Raw genomic sequence first — 23,297 nt, forward strand, 5'->3', positions numbered from 1 at the left:
TGAACAAAAGGGGCGTACAATACATGACGTTGATTGTTAAAAGTAAAGAAATATGCACACTATAAAGTTTATAAGTGTATGTGGGAATAAAATAAATGTATAATAGTATTAAACAAACAATGCATACTTTGCAGAAATGAAATCAAGAAGTATAAAAGAGGAAAGAAAAAAGAGTGATCCACTGAAAAGCAAAGCTTGTAGACGTAGATCCCTCAGTAAACAATATGCATAAAAACCTATCCAAAATGTATCTACGTTGAATATAAGTATGTTAACTGTCATGATAAAAGCAAATTGTCAACAGTATATACTATAAAAACTACGAATTTAGAATAGGATGTATAATCGGGACGGTATCATGCGAAATCATGCGTGCTTTCAGGGTAGGAAGCTTTATTCTTAAACTGAATGGTGTTGACTCATTAACACTTGGCTTTCCCTTCATGAGTGGCGTGGTGCCATCCTGTCAATCCAGATAGGACTCGCGAAGAGTATCAACTTTTCGACCTCAAAACTGTATCTACCGTTTCCCAGTAGAACATTATCACCAAAGGGCAAGATAAACTACTGTAATTCCACTTGTTATGCTGGCATAAAGAAAATCAATATAATTCTAAGTAAGTGTATTTATAACTCTTGAACAAGGTTTTGTCCATATGATTTTTCTCAAACTTTCACTGGGAGTTCACTAATCGCTCTGCATTCGCTTATCCTAGATTTAAGTTTAGGGAAGCTTCCCCTTTAAGGCGAATGTTACAGTAGTTTACAAGCTACGTTTGTAGGTATTCTTTAATTCGCGTTCCTTCTTTTTTTTTTAAACTTTCACACGTGAGTTAGTTTGTGGTTTACCTGTCATTCTCTGATCCATCAAAACAACCGGGGATTTTTTCTTTTCGTAACGTTGAGGTTAGCGTTGTGGATGACTTCATACAGCCACTGCTATTTCATGAACCCGCTTTTAAATTTTACATGTTTTATGTTGTCGTGACTCGGCCTGGATAATGTGCCTCGTCACTACCTGTCAAAAACTTGCTCCATAGTCTTTTCTGAAGTCTCCAACTTATGTTACGCATTGCCGTCATTGGACACCACATTGTGGAAAGAGGTGTCTTTCCATTGTGGTATGGGGCCAGTTCCCACTCTTTATCAATGTGAATGTCCTCGTTTATCACAAGCAGCTCTGTTGTCATCAGCCAGCTTTTCGACTACGGCTGAGGGGAGACAGGAGGAGTCAAGAGATCAGAAGAGGTGTCAGTACGGGAATCCTCCAGTAGGCCTGGCAGATCCTTGATACTCCGGGGACCCGCCCCCTGCTGTTCAGCGACACATAAACGTCGACAATTCTTCCGCGTCGAGATGTTTCGCAAAACCGGAGCTCTTTTAACTGTCTACAGTTTGCCAGAACGTGTTGCGTGGCAATGAATATTTCGCCGTATTTATGGCTCGAGACCATGAATGATTGATACAGCCACCCGGTGCATGGGTGTTGATGAGACGCGAGAGTGTGAAAATTACAGGAGTGGAAAAGGGGGAACAGACAAGGTAAAGGGAAAATAGAGGATTTATCCCTTTCATCTATAAAATATACTAGGTTTGTAGCGCGGATAAAATGCTAGTGGAGAAATGCTGTAGATCTTAAATCAGGGAGAAACTTCGTTTGGTACGTTGTTTCACTAGCTGTCACGTGATGCCTGTGGTGCTCCTTGTCTGTATCTCGACGCTATGTCAGGTAATGAAGGTCCATTGGTCATGCTCTCTCACACAAAACTTACTCTCTTACAAGAACGTCGCTGTTTTCGTTTCTCTTTCTTTGAATGATATAAATGACCGTGATTCTTTAAAACATTGGTCTTAATCAGTAATGAGGGAATTATGCATGAAAATGCTGTGAAGATTAAGTTGTATCAGCAATAGAAGAAGGAAAGAAAAGTTTAAATACAGACTAGCAAGAGACGATCCCACTCACGGCATTCTCCTGTCCCCCGAGCTTGCCTGCAGCCATGTCAGTCGGCGCGCCATAGACGTTGAGAATAAAGAGCTGAATAATTACAGAGGAGAGCTGACCCAAAACAAACTTGGAAAACGTAGTACAGTTCTGATGACATCATTCATTTGAGGTGAAACAATCGGTGTTTTGAATGAGTTGCGTCGAATCGAGAAGTGGAAAGGTAATACAATTATAATCTTAACATTTATGGTATTAAAAGATAGAAATGAAACGTGGACTAGGGAATACAATTTTATACAAAGCTTCCCGCACACTTCAAATAGTGATGACTAGAAAAAAATAAACAAACAAACGAACAAACAAACTTAAGAAGACAATAATGAAACTTGTGAAGAACACATACTGAGATTGCCACAACTAGGCTATCTCGTTTTGGGTAACTAGATTAACAATAATGTCATTTTCGTTGTCACTTACAGTGTCTGTGACTTTTTTTTTCGAGCATTTCTTTTTTTTTCTTTAACTTTAATCTGAATGCTGACTCACGCTTTTGTATTGATATGTTTGTGTTTAATTGACCAACTGAAGAGGTAAACAAAAACTAGATTCAAGTGGACAACAGTTGGCCACAAACAATAATATGACCGTACCATGACGAAAACCCTCGATGACCTTCGGGGAAGAGGTAATGTACCTGGGACAGTAAATTAATGATTGACTTATCACAGGTTACCACTGTGTAATACCCTTTCATACGCCTATAGCTAGATTCAGTGTACAGAAAAGAGTGTGATCACGTCTTCTTAACAGGTTGCAGGTGTGATGGCAATTAAGGGATGAAGGCAAACAGATCAGTCGATGATTAATCAACTGTGTTGAACATTAAACACAGCGTTACCATATTCAGGATATTTTGACCATATTGTTTGTTTTGGTTGACAGAAGTTTGATTGAACGGTCGACTCAGAGTGTGAATACATAGAGCAACTAAAGATACCTATATTATGTCAGCCCATACAAATGGAAGCCAATTTGATAAACTTGTGTCGCCTCTTCCGCTGGGGCATGAGATCCAGGAATTGAATTTATACACAGTTATCAAGACTGGTGTAAAAATAGGCCGGGTCGGTGCCATATATGTTACGTGTGATCTGGCGGAAATGTTCTGCCCTCTCAGGGACCAGGATTGTGAAATATCTGCCATCATTCACCAGCTGCCAGTGACTCGTTATGAGAATAACGGATTTCATTTCGTCTGTTATACCAACTAACGGAGTATAGAGTCCAGCCTGTTACAAAGCTATTGAACTTTAGTACAGCGAGGTAGGCGAGCAAAGTGTGTGCTTCACAGGTAAGCCTGTTTTTCACCATTTTGCTCTTCTCTTGGATTCCAATCGATATGCTGTACTATACCGTGTATAATTATTGAAGTTACTCTGTGTAGTCGTTAGCCGTAAAAGAATAGTATTAATCATTTCTTTGCGGCCTTCCTGCGCAGATTTCTAAACAAGGATAAATGAGACTTTTGCATGGTGTGCAGAACATTGCGACAGTCATGCAAAATAATATCATGCCCGCAAATTGACTTGGCTTATTAATATGATTCAGCCTTTGGATTTCAAAATATTTCATACGGGATGGTAACACGCAGGCGTTTGTGTGTAATAAGAGATAAAAGGATAATGCTTTGCACTCTGTGTGTGTGTGTGTGTGTGTGTGTGTGTGTGTGTGTCTGTGTGTGTGTATGTGTGTGTGTGTATTTTCTATTTTGCTGGACTGCACACCAGAACATTATGCCTACGTAGCATCTGATATATAACTGTGATATACTTGTTCGTTCTTTCGTGTGTTTTTATTGGGGTGGGGTGGGATTCTATTTCTTTTGACGAGTTTCGATGGAAAGCCACCTCGTCTGCAAACGCAAATCCCAGACACCTGCTTAGTGCAAATACAGGTCGTCATGAAACTGATGTTTGTTCTTTTTTATTTTCATTCGAGCCGTGCTTGATGATCGATCATTGCCATTGTAAGCGACATATTATATTGACCACCCTCGCAAAGGGTTATTACTATGAACGCCTGGTCCATACAGATAACAAGTCCTTACCTCATGCATGCGGTAGACAAAACAACAGAATATTTATACGCTTTTATACAAACAAGCAACAACAAAAAAAATCAAATTTGAGGGTCTACATCAATATAAACGTTAAGATTTACATTGACACAACAATCAAGAGTCAAACCATGGACCCTTGTGGTAGGGTCCATGGTCAAACAGAGCTGCCTTGCCCTCCAGGGGTGTATTGGATGTGATGTGTCGTCATGGATGTCAATGTTCCCTCCGATGTTCCCTTTTCCCACAACGGAAGCATCACACCTTTGCTCGTCACTGACCTAGTCAGGCTTGAGTCATGCACGCAAAACTGATACATTTTTACATTTCCTCATGTACCCCTTACATGGTATACCCGTAAGCCACTGTCGCGTGTATTTTCCTTTTTGTACAATATGGGATGACCTCGTATGTTCATTCGGCTGTCGAAGAAGGAGTCAGTTGACGAATGTAATATACATGTACCTAATTCTTTGACGTCATTTCGTTGCCTTTTCTTACCTTGGCCGCTCGTATGTTTTCGACTAAATCAATTTCATATTCATCGAGATTTGCACTGATTTGGTCCTTCTAAGTAACGAAATGGTTCAAACTACCTCTCTGAGGTAATTCCTCCCCCTTAATGTGACTAAGTATGTTCTGCGTCACCACAGTCTACTTCCAGGGCTTTGAGAATAATTATTTTATGTGTCCCTTTAATCCAGCTTATGACTTCACATAACACAGGGTTCACTTCGCCATTTACTCATTGAGTTCAATCTCTTGTGTTTCGATACACTGTCATAAAAATGCCACCTAGGGTGGACTGAATGCACGTAACTCCAACTATCTAAAATTGATTCTTCATTCTATCATAAAATTATGATACTTCCATATTAATTGTTCATCCCAGATTATGACAAGTAATCTACCGAAGATTGAAATGTATTAACGCGTTCAAATCTGTGTAGAGACAAAAAACAAACAGTAACAACAAGGAAGAGAAGAAGAAGAGGAAAAAGAAGAAGAAGAAGAAGAAGAGAGAGAGAGATGTTTCTAAATGTGTTCATCGGTGCATTCATAGTTAAGATTACTGCAACAAGAGACAACCTTGGCGTCTGACACATGTAGGTTTGAATGAGAACTTGGAAAACGCGCAAGATCAGACGGTATTGTATATTTTCAGAAATACCAGCATGTCACAGAACTAATATAACAAGAAACAAGAAACAAGAAACAAGAAACAAGAAACAAGAAACAATCCACGAATCGTTAGTGAGTGATACAATTTCCTAATCAACCTAAACCATGATTGTGCAATAATTTGTTGAGGGTATACGCGGCACACCAGCCGTCGCTCGATCCTATTATTAATGGCAGGAAAAGTCCATCAAATCAACATGGAACTTGAGCATCGCCGTACAAGCAGAACACTTCCTCCGTGTAATTACATCATGCTATAAATTGTCGCTTGGAGGCGTCGTCTTTCATCTCAATGAGATATGACACTACGACACGGTTTCGAACCAGTTGTGAACTTGGCTTCCTCTCTCCTTCCCTCTCTCTCTCTTCCCCTGCGACTCTCACCTCCTCTCATTCCGTCTTTGTCTTATGCAGGTTCATACGCATTGACACGTCATTTTACTCCCTGCGGTTGGGGAGATACACCGAGAAGGGAGACGTGTGAAGATGCGTCGTGGTCGACGGAATGGCGACTTCCACCACACACGGACAGAAGCTTACTTATCTTTGCCCTACTAGGATTCACATCACTTTCGCTCCCGTCCACGCCCTTGAGGTAGTGAGTGCACGCCCCGCTCTTGGAAGGCAGCAGTGAGCTTGATATGTTATGACGAGATAGATTGGGATTATGCGATGCAAATTAATGAACACCGCAAGCCATGACAGGATGAATAATCACTTATTACGTAATTCGTAATGCTGCGGATGCCATCAAACGAGATAATGGAGATGTGATCTCCGTTGGTCAGTACCCACGAAATTCCGCCTTGGCATTGATAAACGCCGTTCTATTCAAACGTGAGGACCTCGAACCTAGCCGTAGCCCAGTGACATTACGGGCATTAACATGGCCCTATCATTCTTTGGTGGAACTGGTGGTGTCGGGTTAGTTAGACTCTCGGCGCCTTCGAGACCGAGACGAGGACTCCAGTTCGTTCTCGGTGTCATTCTCCTCGTCGGCTCCGTGCCCATCTTGATAATAGTAAGTTCGGACTCGTCTACGGCAGCATCGTCGCTTTCGAGGGGACACGACGCCCGGCTGGTCGAAGGATGGGTGAAGGACGAGGAAGGAAAGCCGTGGGGGAATGCAGTCAGTCTGACGCACAGAGGTTCCTATGGCGGCAGTCATGGTGGCAAGGAGGGAGGTGAACACGCAAAGGTGAGCTGTGATTGTTGCCGCTTTTTGTCATGATTACAAAAGATGGTATTGATACACTCACAGTTGTCGTATTTCCGCAATGATCTCTTCATTTTGATGGACGGAAAACAAAACAAAACAAAAAAGGACCACTTTCTAAGGAGAATGTGTAAGGTCAAATGATACCTTACTAATAGCAAAGTTTTTACTGCTAACCTTGTTACCCCTGAATGATACATGTATATTATATAAAACTATTTGTTCAAAATAATTGTGTTATTGGAAAAGAGCGGCCCACTTAAGAGACGAGCTTGTAGAGATGTGGGCCACTCGAAAAAAAAAAAAAGACTTACAGTAGAAAAAAAAAGGAAAGAAACGGAAGTACACACACAAAGCCAGAGACGGTCGGGGAAAACAAAGACATAGACAGGACAGAATAACAAGAGACATTTTACATGTCAGAGGGAGAAGGAAGGAAAGGAAGGAAATAGGAAGGAAGAACTCTCTGAGAGGAAGAAGGGGTACGCAGCACATACAGAGCTATTGCCAAACACTATCCATTGGCATGAGCATGGTATAGCTGACATCAAAGAAATTATGAAGATGAGATGGAAGAAAAAAAAAAAACGTAATTCAAATATTACCTAAAACTAAACAAGACTGTCAGTACTTTTATTTTTTATTACAGCAAGACTTAGTGCATTTTTAGATCATTGCTTGGATGATTCCAAAAGCTCGGTTCTGCCATGTATAAACAAAATTCTGAGCGAGAATTGTGCGGAGTAAAGGTATAGGCGTGGATATATGAAATTCGTGGGATCCTCATTGTAGGCTATAAACTTATGAACACTGACATTTTCTACAAAATACATCATCAAATACTAAATTTGGGCAGCTAATATTTCCTGAACTCTAACATCGGGCAGGATCTGGAGTTCCGACAGTAGAAGAGATCCCCTCGTCTGTAGCACTTCCGTGCAGGAAGTCACAAGTCTGATGTGTTTGTGTTGTGACATATAATTATAGTGTATGTGAATGTACCCATAGCACGAAGAGTTGTAGCTGTCTGCATAAAACGGGCAAATCCCTTATATTCATTAAAATTTGTAGTAAAACCAGATTGTCACTGTGGATCCTCGCGCACCGTGCTTTAATGATATCACATGTGTTAACCATATAAGATATGAAGTGTAAAAAGACTCGATTTGTTGACACTTTCAGTATCCTTGTTTACTTTACTACCGACCTGGCTGCATATTCGCGTGTCCATAATCTTTGGTTTCCTGTTATGACGCGCCTTGGAGCATAAAAGAATGTACACAGGTCTCTGTTTATGACTTCTCCTTTCTTACGTTCACATGCCGTACCGATATAGCTGCTAATATATGTAGGCCTATTTACAATCGTGTATATACACTTGTCATAATATACAAGTGTATATACATGAGCGTGTCAAAAAATACAAAATGTCTGTATAGCAGGTATGTTTGTTAGTACATACATTATACAATGTACTTACAAACATACCTGCTATAGACAGACACGAGCATAAATTTGTGTCTCTCTCTTCTGTCTATTACACAATAACACACATGCGCGCGAAGGATGTATATTATATATATATATATATACATTAGTTGCTGATTTAGTTGCTGACGATTGACGAAGCATCGGCCGAAACAGACTGTCCAGCTAAGTCACTAATAAAGCAACGCCTTCCATCCTACTGTATATTGTACTATACATGGGCTACTATATAGTTGAGCACTATCAGCCATATTGCAGTTCACACTCTACTTACGTATATATGTATGTATATATATATATATATATATATATATATATATACTCCTAGATGGGTCATTTGGAAGACATTTCCATTTGTTTTATATGCAAATTTTAAAATACATGTTCAATGGCAATTTACGCAATGGAGACACGAAAATTGTCTCCTTAATGACCAGTTGTCTCCCTAATGAAGACACTTCCCCCCAATATGTCTCCCTAGGTGCCAACATATATATATATATATATATATATATAGAGAGAGAGAGAGAGAGAGAGAGAGAGAGAGAGAGAGAGAGAGGCAAAGTGAACATACTGCAACGTCTGCCAGCAGCCATTCCTCCGTCAATCATGAATATTATATAGATATAGATATATATTCATATATTTGCATCTATCGATGTTACTTTCTTGTGTTGCCTTCACCGGAAGGCCTGAAGAATTCAGGTTAAAGCGATCCTTGCAGTGAACCGTTGTCGGGTTCTCTATTTCAAGTATCCTGAGGACGTCATCGGATCCAGTCACCCCTCCGAGGCAATACCTCGTACGGCAGACTGGTGGAATCTGGGCAATGGTTGTAACTCAAAGCCGATATCTCACAGCGTGTGGAAACTAGACGCGGTTTGTCACGCGCTGTGGGCAGTAAAAATTCAAAATCATGCAAACTTTGTAATATTATACGGCGAGTAGACCGAAAATGAGAAGGCGTCGGCACCCGATAATGTAAATCGCTTCCTCTTCTTGTCTTTTTTGGTAGGTTTTGTCTTTCTCCTTTATTCCTTAGTGTAATCCTTAGAAGCTTCACGACAGACACCGTTCAGGATGTGTTTTAAGAATTAATAGGATTGCTTTCTTTTGTAGGTGAAGTCCTATTACAAAAGCAATAGATCCCTCTTATACCTGTCTATCAGCTTGCAAACTTTGAATTCCACTGAATTCAATTTACAATACAGTACGATGCCCATTACTAGTAGCTTGCTTTAAAAAAAAAAGTTTGAAAAGTCACGTTTTCACTTTGACAACATTGCTGAAATGATTATCTATAATGTTTTCTCCGTTTATTTCCAAAGAACAATTAACACGAAGAGCTCGGTTATTATTAGATATTGGAAGTGCTGCACCAACAACGCGTGCATGATATCAATAGGCCAGTATCGCTACGCATCTCACAGGTTAAATCCCGATTTTATTTCTGATAACGAATTCAATATTCGAAAGAAAGTAATATTGTGATTGTTTTCGTCGTTTCGTTGTTGCTTGTTTTTAACGGGAAGAGTATGTAGTACGCAGAAATCCGAGAAATAGTTGTGATATACAGATCCGGAATTGAATATAGCTTAAAATGCCATTGTACTTTAAAAGTTTGCCTGAAGATTTAGATGATTACCAAAGCAATGTGAGTGATATTGATAATTACAATAGTTTAAGATGTTTAGTACTTAGTATTCACAATTCCAGACTTTGCTCGAAGCGTTGCTTCCATGTATACTTATGTGCAATACGATTTCTCTGGTAAGACTCCTGTGATCTGGCAAACTTTGGTGTTGAATGTTTGGTCTATACATAAGGAGTATCAAATCAATGCTACATCCAGGAATTGCAAGTTAACGGAATGTTCGAAGACATTGCTCTGTATCGGCAACCCAATTATTACGAGATTCAGGAAGGGGCGAGAAGTGAGATTTCCTGCATAAGCTTCGTATATATAACAGAAACAACCACGCCAAGAAAGTTACTCGTTTCATCAGTCTTAAAAAAGGTCAAGGCAACATCTCAGGATTTACGCCATGAAATCTTCAATTTAGACATCCTATATATATTTCTGGGGGTTGAGAGAAGAGAAAAGGTATAGAGAACGCTGTACTTTAGATTTCAGTGATGCTCTGCTACCGGATGGTGCAAAATAGGAAAAAGAGAACATTGAACTGCAAGATGTGATTCATATTTCTCTGTCGAGTCTCGTAAATGATACGCCTCAAGAGCCTACTTTCCCGCTCCTCAAACCGGGTTACATGTCAGCGATATAGCTCGTCTTATTACCACTGGGCATGCAGCTAGGAAACACCACATTGGGAAAGTTCAAGTATAACTGATCGGATAAGACGAAATGAATTATATCGTTTGCAGGAGCAGTAACAACAACAACAACAACAACAACAACTCCAGCATGATTCAGGGATATTCCCTTGTAGGCTATAATAACCGAGTCGCGCCAGAAATTTACTTTAGTCTGCCCTGTCATTCCACGGCCGCATGCTGCATTTTGATAAGGGTCGGGTTTGTTTGTTTGTTTGTCCTTTATTTTGACTTTGAGATTATATTAAGTTTATGTTCTTTTAATTCAGATTTTAAATTCAAATCAAATTTAGCGCGTAAATATTCATAGTGATACATCTTAAAAACTCGCAGGGGTAGAAATAATCTGATTTCATGCCTGCGAGCCTATCCATGAGCAAAATGCCCTAAAGGTTTATAAGAATATATTACAACTTTGTGATAAGTCAAGGTCGAAAGTCTCGAATCATTTTCAAATTCTTAAAGTCTTTACTCGGAATCAAACTAATTCCATCACTGAATCGGTTTCATCGTGGAGTTGTAAAATATCTGTCAGTATTTTGCTTAAGTAATTCTAATGTGTGATGCGAATATAAACGAATGATGAGGAATACGGACAAGAATTAGCAGATAATCTTTATTAATTTTCATCCCGTCAAACCCATCAGTATTCCCTCGCATTAGACATGAATTACAACCCTTGTATTCATGAGTCTTATAAAAATTCATCAAGAATACGATCATCACCCTCATATTACAACACCACATCAATACTAGTACCTTTACCCCTCATTTCAGAGACGTCATTTGTATGAATGGGACTGCGGAGCACGAATTTCCTGCGCTCATTTACTATCCAGCGTACGAGAAATGAAAATCAACCTCCAGTACTTGTTATTTTCTTTTTGCTTTCTCATTCGCTACAAAGGACTATAATTTTAAATCATTTTATTGTGGTATTGTATATACACGAATATATATATATACATACATATTCTCTCTCTCTCTCCCATCCTACTTCTCCACCACCTCCCTTTAGTGCACATAAACTTACTTCGACACCGCACTCTCTAGCCACCTTCCTCTTTGCTTTTCACATCACGTTCGTGCCCAGCGTTAAGTGAGCTAGATTTATTCACGTCCCGAATATCCAAGATACGTGCATGGAAATCCTTCGGGTCATTGATTGCAAAACTAATGGTTGTGTTCTTAGTGGCAGACTGGGTTGTAGGTCTCCCTCCTGTAAGGAATTTCCCATGGTGACTTGTGTCAACAATATAAAAAGGAAAAAAAGATATTTCAAATACTAGTTTAAAAAAAAAAAGTGTAGTCGGGATGAAGGACAGAGTGTTCAGATTCCGTGTGGGATGGGTTTTGTAGAGGAATAATCTCACCAACCACAAATAACTAGCTGGAACTGAAATATCTTATAGCAATTCAATTGATTTATCAAAAGTGCGTGTCTATACACCATTTATTTGAATTAGCCTGGATAAATAGAGTAAAATCAAACACAATATTGCAGAGGTTTCATCATACACGGACCTTAAAGGGGATGGCTAGTAACCGATCAGTGGGAATGTTGAGGGATGATTGTTCCAATCCTTGTTGGATTCATTTAAGAGTACATTATATATCTACTGTTGTGTGAAAATTATTTGCTTCAGAACGGTCTCATATTCAAGTAATGTGCAGATTAATGCCCCGTCACTGACCAGGCACGCTAACCTGGAAACATTAAACTGCACATTGCTTGAATATGAGACCATTCTGAAGCAAATAATTTTCACACAACAATCAATATATAATGTACTCTTAAATGAATCCCACAATGATTGGAACAATCATCCTCCAGCATTCCCACTGATTCCCACTGATCAGTTACTAGCCATCCCCTTTAACAGGAAACTTGTGGAATAAAACATTGAAAGTTTCTTTATAAATACGTGGTTTCATGACACAGTGATATCAGTTAACAATAAGATTAATATCATTGGCAAATCAGAGAATGATTGATGGTGTCTCGGTCTCCCTTGGCCCTGTACAGTATGCCCCCCCCCCCAAAAAAAAAAAACAACAACAACAACAACAACAACAACACACAATCAGATTTTCACATATGATTAGATTGTCTAAATGCTATTTCAGGGTCTTAAAATATAACATCCTAGCTTTAGAAAACCCCATTCAATTTGGTTAAGTGGTCACAGAGAAATATGGATCGTTGTAAAGCATGTCATGGGCATCATTCTTCCAAGTTTAGCACATGGATGCTCTTGGAACTGCATATTAATGTGTGAACACAATTGACAGAACTTGGAGGGAAGGAATTCCTGACATGCTCTACAAAACTCCTCATTTCTCTTTGACCAACGAAGCAAATCGGATAGGGTTTTCTGTAAGATGTGGGTAATAAGTTATACCCTGAAATTGTATTTGGATTGATTCACTATTTTTAAAGTTATCGTTGCGGAGGGTCCCGTTGTAATTTTTGGAACATACGGTATACGTATATAGACATTGAATATTCCCGTTTATGCATGAAACAAAATGAAAAAGAGAAACTGTGATGGGATACTTTCTTTTTTTTTACTAGTAGTATAAATAGAAGATTCAGTCAGTTGATGACAGCATCAACTCATATAAATTAACAATTGCATGATTATCTCAGTTTACGTTAGACATTAATGAAGGGCCTATAAACCATTCCGTTCGATCTTCTTTCTTACGTTAAAGTCACTTGGAACCTGGAGGAGTGTTGCATTGATTTGGCTGCCAGAGATTATATCTCATGTAGTCTATTCACTGAAACCAAACAATATCACTGTAACAACAACATTAGAGAGTTCTCCTTAAAAGAGGAGTAATTTCAATTCGGATTTGCGTTGTCTCACTGCAGCCAGGAAAAAATCAAAACAAAACGAAACGAAGCAAAAAAAAGTAGATGGGAACGATAGTTTTGAATAACGCCTTTCCTTAACTGTCTCCAACTCACGTTTGTGGTTTTTGTCCTTTTCTTGCTTTTATCTGTTTGCGTGTACGTTCGTGAATATCATTCAAATGGCGCATGCGCACATGTAGATATCATTATTTCGACGGCTATCAATAATGCATTGCTCGTATCCATTTTAAGGAGATTACCGTATCGTGTGATGATAAATTATGTTAGTTCTCTCCGTGATGTAGAAAATATATGTTTAGAGAAAAAAACAACAACTACAAAAAAGACCCAAAGTTTGTTTCATTTCCTGTGTAATATGTTGTTTGAAAATGAGAATGAAATGAAATAGGCACGCTGGCAGAGTCGGTCTATACCTCTTTGTTGTATTCTATTTTTCGTCTACATGTCTGCATCGGATCATAAGAACGGTATGACAACACAACGGCATATCAGACGCGATTATAGGTTGGCTGTATACTGCAATCATGGAAACAGGAAACAGATATTGACCATAGATGTTTAGCAGCACTTGTGGTTTTTTTCTGTACTTGTGTGTGTTTTGTTTTTCAATTCAAATGAAATTATTGGGAATTTTCTGCATTGAACATATATTACAAATAAAAAAACAGTCATTTCTTTTTATTTTCAAGACAGTAAAACATACAGTGTGTACATCCTCTTCCACTCATTGTGTGTCTGGATCTTTATAAACAAGCCCATTTGTAAAGCGGACTCCCCTTTAATCATATTCGTGCAAATTACATTTCACCGCGTTTTACTGTCAGGGCGTACAAGGCCAGAATCGTCAACTTCAGCACGAAGAGCTATCAGTAGACCATGCACGTCAACAAACTTCTGACCAATCACAAACTTCGAGGCAGTCGAACGGGGTCTCTCGGCCAGTGCTCCGCAAGTCATTGGGCAATTTCGAACCACGTGACCAGCCCGTGAGAAACGGACTGGGTGAATACGGCCTGGGGGTCCACCTACCGAGATCCGAACAGCCGTTGTACGACAGAGCGATTGAGGAGTACGGCTTCAACATGGTCATCAGTGACCGGATATCTCTGGACCGAGCCGTGGCGGATCTCCGCGACAGGGAGTGAGTACCAATGATGGAAGGATCAAGATAATAGATATTGTAAAACTTGTTCCTAAGGGATAGAAGCCATATTTTATGTTCAAACATCGTATATCAAGCATGTTCATATTCAACTCACACCTACACACGCACACACACCCACACATTTATTATGTGTATGTTCTTGTATATATGCACACTGTGCGCAAATAACAATTATACAATACCCCGTCATGTGGAATGATCTTACACACATTAATTTATGCACGCACTTAGTATACACAAACATTTACGCAAATGCACCTACGCACAGACGCGCTCGTATAAGCTAACATGCAGAGATATGAATAAAGAATCAGAGTTGAAACCAAGGTGAATTTATGTGATTTGCATAAATTGTATGCTACGTATAGTAATCGTTCATATCGCAACCCTTCGATGCGATGAATATTCTGACACCGTAGAAATGCTCTTGAATGATTCACGAACTCGATCTCCGTGTCGCGGTGATCAAAGTGTGAACCGCTGTCGATTTCTAACCGCCAGTGATGGACGATGTGATGAATCCAGAGGGAAATGGAATATCTGATGAAATGCCGCTACCTTTGTTTCTTGAATCATTGCGAAAATCGAGCTCCCCGGGCTCAGAATGCAGCGCTCATTCTGATGTGCGTCTCTCGGTCCCTTTGCCATTTTTTTTCTTCATTTCTTCGCCATCACTTCTGACACAAAGTTTCATTAATAATACTTACGTGTTCCTCATCAACCGGTATTATGATGCATAAGATGATGTTTTTACTATGATTAGCGCATTGTGACAAACAACTTTTGCAGAGTCACATCCGGTGCACATGAAAGTAACAGTTCTGTTTATAGGCCTGCATTGAAAAAGGAAATGGGATACCAGACCTGTAAATAGCATTTTTAGGGGATGGATGTTCGACTTTTGAAATAATGTCCACCTTTCATAATTATATAGGGAGTTAAGCGACCGATCAGGATAGGGTCTCGGAGAAGCATGGCCCCGGGAGTGGGGGGGGGGGGGGGGGGGGGGGGGGACGCAAGCGACTGAGCAGAAAGAGGGCTTAGGAGGGAATCTCCCTCCTACATGAGGGAACTTTTGCATTTTTTAGAACTGAAATTCAACGATCGGCGATCGGGTGCACATTTTAGGTGGAATATTTGGAAATATTTTCAATGAAAAGGTAGGACGATACGCTGATTTTATAACTAAGCTGCAAAAAACAAAAACAAAAAAACAAACAAATCTAGATTCTTTCATTGTTGCGTGGTTACAAAAAAGCAACAACATTAACAACAACAACAACAACAACAACAACAACAACAACAACAACAACAACAACAACAACAACAACAACCCAACATGACTACAGGTCCTTTTTGTCCTTTTATTTCGTTGTCATTGTGACCAATACGAAGAGACTGCAAAATATTGCGTAGCATTTTGCCTACTGTATGTTGGTCGCCTGACTATATAAATACAAACTTCATAGGGTTTCCTGCGTTTCTAAATACGGTCTAATGTTTGACGTAGTCATCCTTGTCACAAAATAGTCTTCAACTTTAAATAAGATAATATCATTCCTATTGCTGAGTACCATGCAATACTCGGTATCGCTGAATTGGTATCGACATCACCCTGAATTAATTTGCTCAACGTGTCATTGATATCATTTTTGGACATTCTTTTATCTACGATTGTTCGTCTTCATTGTTATCATATTTCTCATTTTTCTCCTCCATAGTCTTCACTGTTATTGAAATCATTATCATAATGATTTTAATTTTTCATTATCATTATTACTGTCATCGTAATCATCGCTTTCATCACGAGACATATTGGTTCAGTGGATAAGTTCATGGATTCACAGTCATGGGATCCTTGGTCTTCTGACCACAACACACTGCCTAGTCCTGCAGACTGACCTTAGGCCGTCGGTGTCGTGGTAGCTTGCTCATAAGCATTAAAGTACGTCCGTGATGACCTCTCAACGCAAGTCCATGCAAACAAAACATCATCCATGCCTGTATGAAAATTTGTTAAAATTTCCGTGCGATTTTTCTCATCAAAGATGCAGACATTGGCACTACTCGACCAACCTGCCCAATGCCAGTGTGGTGATCATCTTTCACAACGAAGGTTGGTCTACCCTGATACGGACCATCCACAGCATCTTCAACACGTCACCACCTCAGTTCCTGGCCGAAGTCCTTCTTGTCGACGACTACAGTGACAAGGGTGGGTTAAGGGTGGGCAGACGACGTTCTCACGCTCTTGTGACAACACCATTTTTGCCAGTGTGTTCTTGTTATGTTGCATTATACTGTGTTCTTGTATCAGGGTTTTGATATAGGGTGTTTGTCTACGTTGTTTAGTAATCATCCTTTATCATTTTAAGAGGAAGAGGAGGTTGTCAATGGGAAGACACATGAATCCATACTGAGACACTTTACTCTCCCCAAGATTTGCCGTTGATATGCAAATGTTATCGAAAGAAATAAAATGGGATATGTTTTTCCTGAAGCAATGATGTCAGTTTTTTCTTTTGTTTAACCTCTTAACCCGACTTTTTCTTGAAGAAATGCGTGAAAATGGCAGCAAAATATCGCAGTGAAAACAACTTATAAAGATATGACAGATGGAACGCATCAGTCTGACCTTTAGCCAAAATGAGGTATGAGAAGAGTGACAAGATTATCATTTTTACTTCTGCCTCCTCATCTTGATACAGCTCACCTGAAGACGAAGTTGGAAGAATACCTTCGCCAGCCTCGCTTCTCAGGGAAGGCCCGCATCGTGCGAAATACTCGTCGGGAGGGCCTCATCCGATCCAGGACCATCGGGGCGAGGGCAGCGGTAGGCCAGGTGCTGGTTTTCCTAGACGCTCATTGTGAGTGCGCCCCCAATTGGTTACCGCCTCTGCTCGCTGAGATAGCATTGAACAGGTGAATGGCGAGATATTTTTGCATAGACAATCAAACCTGTAACTAACCTTGGAAGTAAAGACCCTGTAGATTACAGGTTAAACAAGTTGATAGACAAGTTTCATCTACTATCAGAATACGATAAAAACTTGAAGAGCTATGTAATGCGGTTTGGGGCATGTTTCCTTAAGTATTATGTCCAATGTTATGACTCGGCCGTTTCGACTACCGACTTTCAATCATGGGGTCACTGGTTCGAGTCGCCTTTACAGCAAAGGCTATGCAAACTTTTCTCATTCCCTATATAGTCCTTCAGTGTAGAATTCAAGCTGTCCGTAATACCGTGGTTGCTTACTTACAAGAATTCGTTGTTTCTAAACAAATCGTAAATCATGTTCGAATTCAGTTAAGTGAGTTAAACATGGAAGCCAGAATTTGTGTTACTATTGTTTTGTTTGTTTACTATTCTATTCTTCGCAAATTTAGATCCGTATACCCATCAATAGCTAGATAATAAATAAACCCTTCCAAATGAAATTATTGTCTCATGATTTGACAGAACCACCGTGGTATGTCCGACCGTGGATGCAATCAGTGCCGACAATTTTGCCTACGGCTCTCAGGGTGACGGGCTGTGCCGCGGCGCGTTCGACTGGGACTTCTGGTACAAACGAATTCCCGTGAGGAAATCCAGACATAGGCTGGGCCTGAAACACTCCAGTCAGCCCTACCCGTAAGCATTTTATGTCTTTAGTACTCTCTGCAGTCAGTTCTGGGGAAAAGGAAGAGATTGGAAGAATATATTATGACGGGAATGATACGTTTTGAAAACATGGCTATGAAATAAAATGGAAAACGCAAAAGTAACCATACGTTCATGTTCAATCCATGATGCTTATACATGTATTCCATTCTATTTTGATGTATGCGCACAGGAAATTTACTAACATAGATTATGATATTGACTCTGAGATCTGGAATGTTTCGTATTTTGTGATATCTACTGCTACATGGAAGATTGTAATATCAAGAGCAGTTTAACAAGTTATTCTAATAGCGATTTTAACTTGGATCCATTGGAATTTGCGCTTAGGAAATTTTGATCCCACTCATCTCTCGCCATTGTATGTCTCATCTTACTTTGACTTGCACACTCTTCTCCTTTTCCAAGATTGTTCACATTAATTGCGAATTACTGAATTACCGATTTCATCTTATTAGCTGGGATAGTGTTTGTGATGTTAATATAATGTATAAGATAATGATAGGAGAGTATCTACTTAGCGCTCATAACAACCATCTAGATCTCAATGTCAGCACAATCGTAAGCGCCGATGTTACGGTTATCAGACGGACTGATGGCTTCATCGGGCAGCTTTCGGTGGGGAAAAATTGTCCTCCTTATACAAACTAAAAGCTCTGGTCGAAATTTCTTAATTTTATCGTTTTGAATTATAAGAAAATATCAATTGTATCGTTTTTATATATTTGGTTTGTTTTTCTTCTCGCATTTCCCTTACGTTGCGTGGAAATCCTTCCTGGATCCACAAACCAGCTCTCCTGTCATGGCCGGGGGACTCTTCGCATTGGATCGCTCCTTCTTCTTTGAGCTCGGTGGATATGATCCGGGATTACAGATTTGGGGCGGAGAGAACTTCGAAATTTCGTTTAAAGTGAGAACATTATGTATTATTCAAGAATAATTCCATTAAAAAATGACATAATCCTTTCTGACAATGGCTTGTTTGCTCTGTCACGTTTTGACGCAGAATAAGAATAAAAGGGAGATTGGTAAAATGCGTTCAATTCAACGGTGGCAACTCTTCTATTCCATTAAAAATAAAAACATTTATATATGATATTGTGTATAAAACGATTGTGATCTTTTGTAGTTACATCTACAGCACATTCCCCATAAGAGATACCATGCGTAGCTCTTATCACTCTAAAAGACAGTAATCGATACGGAATACATTTTAGATAGTACACGGTGTATTAGTATAAAAAGAATATTTTTTTTTCTTTTATGCATATCAAAGCAAGACCTATGAGACAATGCTATCATCATCATTTAGTCATATATTTTGTAAATGTATTGTGATACATTACTGATTTAAGAAAACATGCTTCTTTGAACTCACAATAGCAATGAGAGTTTTCAACGTTGTTATACACGTGTCCGATTTTTATACAAATTCTTCCATTCCGTTTTGTTTGATATAGCTGTATTTCCCAAAGTCAACTTGAACAAGTGGCTTTACACTCAAAGTACTCGTAACTCTCCTACATTTTGCCGCTAGAACTGATACTAGAACCTTGTATGATTATCTCGTTTTTTAGACATGGATGTGTGGAGGGAGTCTGAAGTTTGTGCCGTGTTCTCGAGTCGGTCACATCTACCGCAAGCAGGTGCCTTACACTTACCCACACTCTGGCGTCGAGGGAGTATCAGTTGTAGACTTGGTGAGCGTTCAAGATTAGGTTTCACTAAATCTAGGGTTTCACAAACTGATCTTTAGAGATCAGTGTGTTTGACATGTAGACGTATTTATAATCTAGTGTTTCAGATCACAGCTTGCTGTACAGTTTTCTACACTTGCGCAGTCTGGCGCCATCAACGTCGTATACATTACAATGCATTTTCTATTCAGAACTATATCAGGACTATTTGCACCATCTGAACTGATTGGATACAGTATATCACAAATATGTGCACCAAATTATAGTTATCAATGAAAGGAATTAAAATAAAGGAGATGTATTTCATAAATCAAACAGAAAGTGGATGAATGAAATCCATCAACATGGAACCCCACATTGGAAGTAAACTATTAGTCGATAAAGTATGGTTGTGGGGGAAGAAAAAAAAAAGACCATCAAACTCATACTTTTCAGCCGTCGGACCAAGAAAAAATTAATAGAGATATTCCCATTATCTGCCAATAACAAAAGTACATGATTTACACAAGTATTGCAGATAGTTCACTCATGTGCATTGTTAAAAAAGAGCACCTGAATGGCAAAATAAAGCTATTAGTAGATGTATGTTTCTTTACTTTATTTGTTTGAATTTATAATTTCATTACATCCCAGTATTTTAAAGTGCGTGCGTGCGTGTGCGCGCGCGCGCGCGCGCACACACACACACACACACAATATGAATAAAGTAAATAATTACATTAATTATTCCTGATGACTGACCCCCCCAAAAAAAAATGATAATAAATGTACATTGAATATATATATATATATAGACATATATATATACATATTCAAATAAAAAGTAAATAAAAAAACCCTGAATGATAGGCCTATCCATGAACAAATTTGGTAAATTGCAGAATTATATGCGTGTGGCAGAGGTGTGGCTAGACGAGTATAAGGACTTCTTCTACGCCACCAAGCCACAGCTGGAGGGAAAGTTATGTGGCAATCTCAGCGAGCAGGTGGCGTTTCGACGGGACCACTGCCAGAGGTCTTTCTCCTGGTTCATGGAAGAAGTTGCCTTTGACACCCTGGAGGAATACCCACCACCAGCCAAAAACAAGATCTGGGGCGAGGTACGTTGGGGTAACTGACTGGCAGTAATTCACATTGCAGGTCAAGTGGAGGGTGAAGCATCATTAATTGTATTACTGATGTTTGTCTCATACCAAAGAAAGGAATGAATATATATTTTTGATATTGAAAGTGATGATGATAATGATGATAACAAACTCCTGCTTTCAAGTTCATGTTTTGTTACAGCTGCCATAAGGGTTTGATCATTAGTTTGTTTTGCAAATTTGTTTGAAAAACCAGCAAGTGAATTATTTTCAGAACTTTCACCAAGGGGCTAGGAGATATACATGTATAAATGTTTGTTAGCTTTGGGAGCCCACTTGAATTGTTATACTCTTGATCATGGCCAGCAGAACTTTTTATTAAGTTTACTACAGCTCAAGAAAAAGACGCATTCATTCTATCAGCTTCTGTTTAATAGGGAAAGCTCAGCTAAGATTGTAATAATGAATTTACCAACTAAATTGTAATTTTGGACATGCACATATCTAGTTCCATCAGTCTTTGAGTTCATCATAATATTCAGCAACAAACACTTGTTGATTTTCTTTTTTTATAATGATTTTTGTTGTTGCTCTTCTGTAGGTCAGGTCGGTTGACTCTGAGCTGTGTCTGGACACTAATGGGGCCCAGTCCAACCCAAAGGCAGCGATGGCAATGGCAGGTTGTCATGGGATGGGTGGCAACCAGCTCTTCCGCATCAACACCAGGGGCCAGATGGCTGTGGAGGATGGCTACTGCCTCTTTGCCAAGGCAGATTCCACCAAGATTATGTTTGTTCGCTGTGCTGCTGAGAAATTCCCAACAACAGATGATACAGAATGGGACTATGACCTGGTACTTTATTTATCATTCTTTAATCTTTTGATCTCTCTATGTTTTGCATGTATGTTTTTTTTTTTCAGTTTGAATGATGAAGAATCCCAAAGGGCGTAGAATGAATATTTGCCATCATGTACAGCCTTCCAAAACATCACAGACTGTATAGACTACGTTTTGATAGTCATTCTATTTGATCTTCTTCTTTCTCTCCTTTCATTATCTTCTTTCCTCCTTCCTCTTCTTTTCAATTCCACAGGAAGAGAAGATAATTCATTTAGGGCATCGACGTCGATGTCTGGATCATGATCAGGTGACCAACAGAGTTTTCGTTGCCCCATGTGAGAAAGGCAAGCTCTCTCAGGAATTCAAATTCTACAAGGACACCATGCGGTGATGGACACTCTGTGCATGCATCACTCTAAGTGAAGAAGTGCTTCGATTCTGCCTTTTTAGATGTGACTTCATAAATATGAGCAGCCTGAGCGGCTTCAGGACAGTCCTTTTGGCAACCTTCTCTCAAACGTAGAGTGGTTTTGTTATGAATGGTTTCACTGAACTCATTAACCACAGAATGCTTCACAGATACATTGGAGTACTACTACAGATGATACATTTAACTGCTGAAGTGCCCTTGTAGACGTGGTGGACATTCTGAAAGTGAAGATGGGAGTCACGTGAGAGGCATGCCAACGAACCCAGGAGAGTTAGCAGTTTGAATGATCAAGACAATGTGCCATGCGTAATGATCGATCAGTAGCAAATGGAGTGGGTCAAGTAGTTGTCAAAAACACCACTGGAACTTAATAGCATAACATGATGACAATCAAACAGATCGAGTGACTGGTCACAGTACCTCACTACAACTGTGTTTGATTCGATGAGTGTTCACTGCAGTAGAATGATGGTTAGGCTAAATTGGAAAACAGTCTGACTTCTCCTCCCATCTGAAATAGCTGTTGTACTCCACCCTTGTAGATCCTAATATATTGTTGCATGAAATAGATATTATACTGTTATCTCAGCATACAGGTTAATAACTTGAAATAGGAGAGATCATAATGACTATGAATGAAATATGATGTAAGATTTTTTTTTTTCATTGGCCGACATGATGATCTATCAAGAGGCTGCAGTCAAACTGAGGGGAGGCTGGTTGGATGATATGGGGAATTTGTGGGAGGTCGGGTAAATTGAAACTTGTCTAGTGGAAGACCCCTCCCTTGGACTGATCGCCAAAGCATCCACAATAGACTATCATTTCATGAATGGTATTATCTTCCTTGTAACTGGTTGTGGATATTTTGTTTGTGAAATGGAGTTCTGGAAGATGCTGATGATGACTTTAGTCAAATTTGTCCATTTGGGGCTGGTTTCATAAAGATTGAATGATCATAAATTGCAGTACTGCAGCAACACCTGGAATATTCATAGCTGACTCATCTTTGCTTGGCTGCTGCCATGGCCACTGGAAAAAAACTTGAATTTTTTTTCTTTTTAATGAAATGGGCCCAGAAATGCTTTATAACACATGTGGTTTGCCTTCTTTTTGTTGCTTCTTCTTCTCTTTTGAAATATATACACTTTACAAAATCATTCTGTTCTTTTCAGTATTTGGAGTAGCAAGCATTATTACTTATTACCATCACCATCCACATGAAGTTTACTTGATAACCCTGAGCAGAA

General features: G+C 39.4%; 1 protein-coding gene across 1 annotated transcript; it reads left to right on the forward strand.

Moving 5' to 3' along the window:
• Window positions 1–1,115: 1,115 nt before the first annotated feature.
• LOC139730901 (N-acetylgalactosaminyltransferase 7-like) lies at window positions 1,116–22,656 on the forward strand. Its single transcript, XM_071641778.1, has 11 exons — window positions 1,116–1,542; window positions 5,661–6,444; window positions 13,990–14,306; window positions 16,379–16,545; window positions 17,039–17,252; window positions 17,791–17,964; window positions 18,787–18,904; window positions 19,572–19,694; window positions 20,573–20,791; window positions 21,378–21,629; window positions 21,871–22,656. The coding sequence occupies exons 2-11, from the start codon at window positions 6,133–6,135 to the stop codon at window positions 22,006–22,008; spliced, it is 2,034 nt and encodes a 677-aa protein (XP_071497879.1). The 5' UTR covers window positions 1,116–1,542; window positions 5,661–6,132; the 3' UTR covers window positions 22,009–22,656.
• Window positions 22,657–23,297: the final 641 nt, after the last annotated feature.

This window comes from Diadema antillarum, unplaced genomic scaffold, assembly GCF_040938485.1.
Source record: "Diadema antillarum isolate AM-2024a unplaced genomic scaffold, OU_Dant_1.0 seq00000343_RagTag, whole genome shotgun sequence".
NCBI lineage: Eukaryota > Metazoa > Echinodermata > Echinoidea > Diadematoida > Diadematidae > Diadema > Diadema antillarum.

What these genes read in the sequence shown, in the direction of transcription:
- LOC139730901 (XM_071641778.1), top strand. Translation starts at nt 6,133, where the DNA reads ATGGCCCTATCATTCTTTGGTGGAACTGGTGGTGTCGGGTTAGTTAGA. An exon ending in GCTGAGATAGCATTGAACAG is followed by an intron (nt 17,253 to 17,790) that starts GTGAATGGCGAG and finishes ATGATTTGACAG; the next exon opens with AACCACCGTGGTATGTCCGA. An exon ending in CACTCCAGTCAGCCCTACCC is followed by an intron (nt 17,965 to 18,786) that starts GTAAGCATTTTA and finishes TCCACAAACCAG; the next exon opens with CTCTCCTGTCATGGCCGGGG.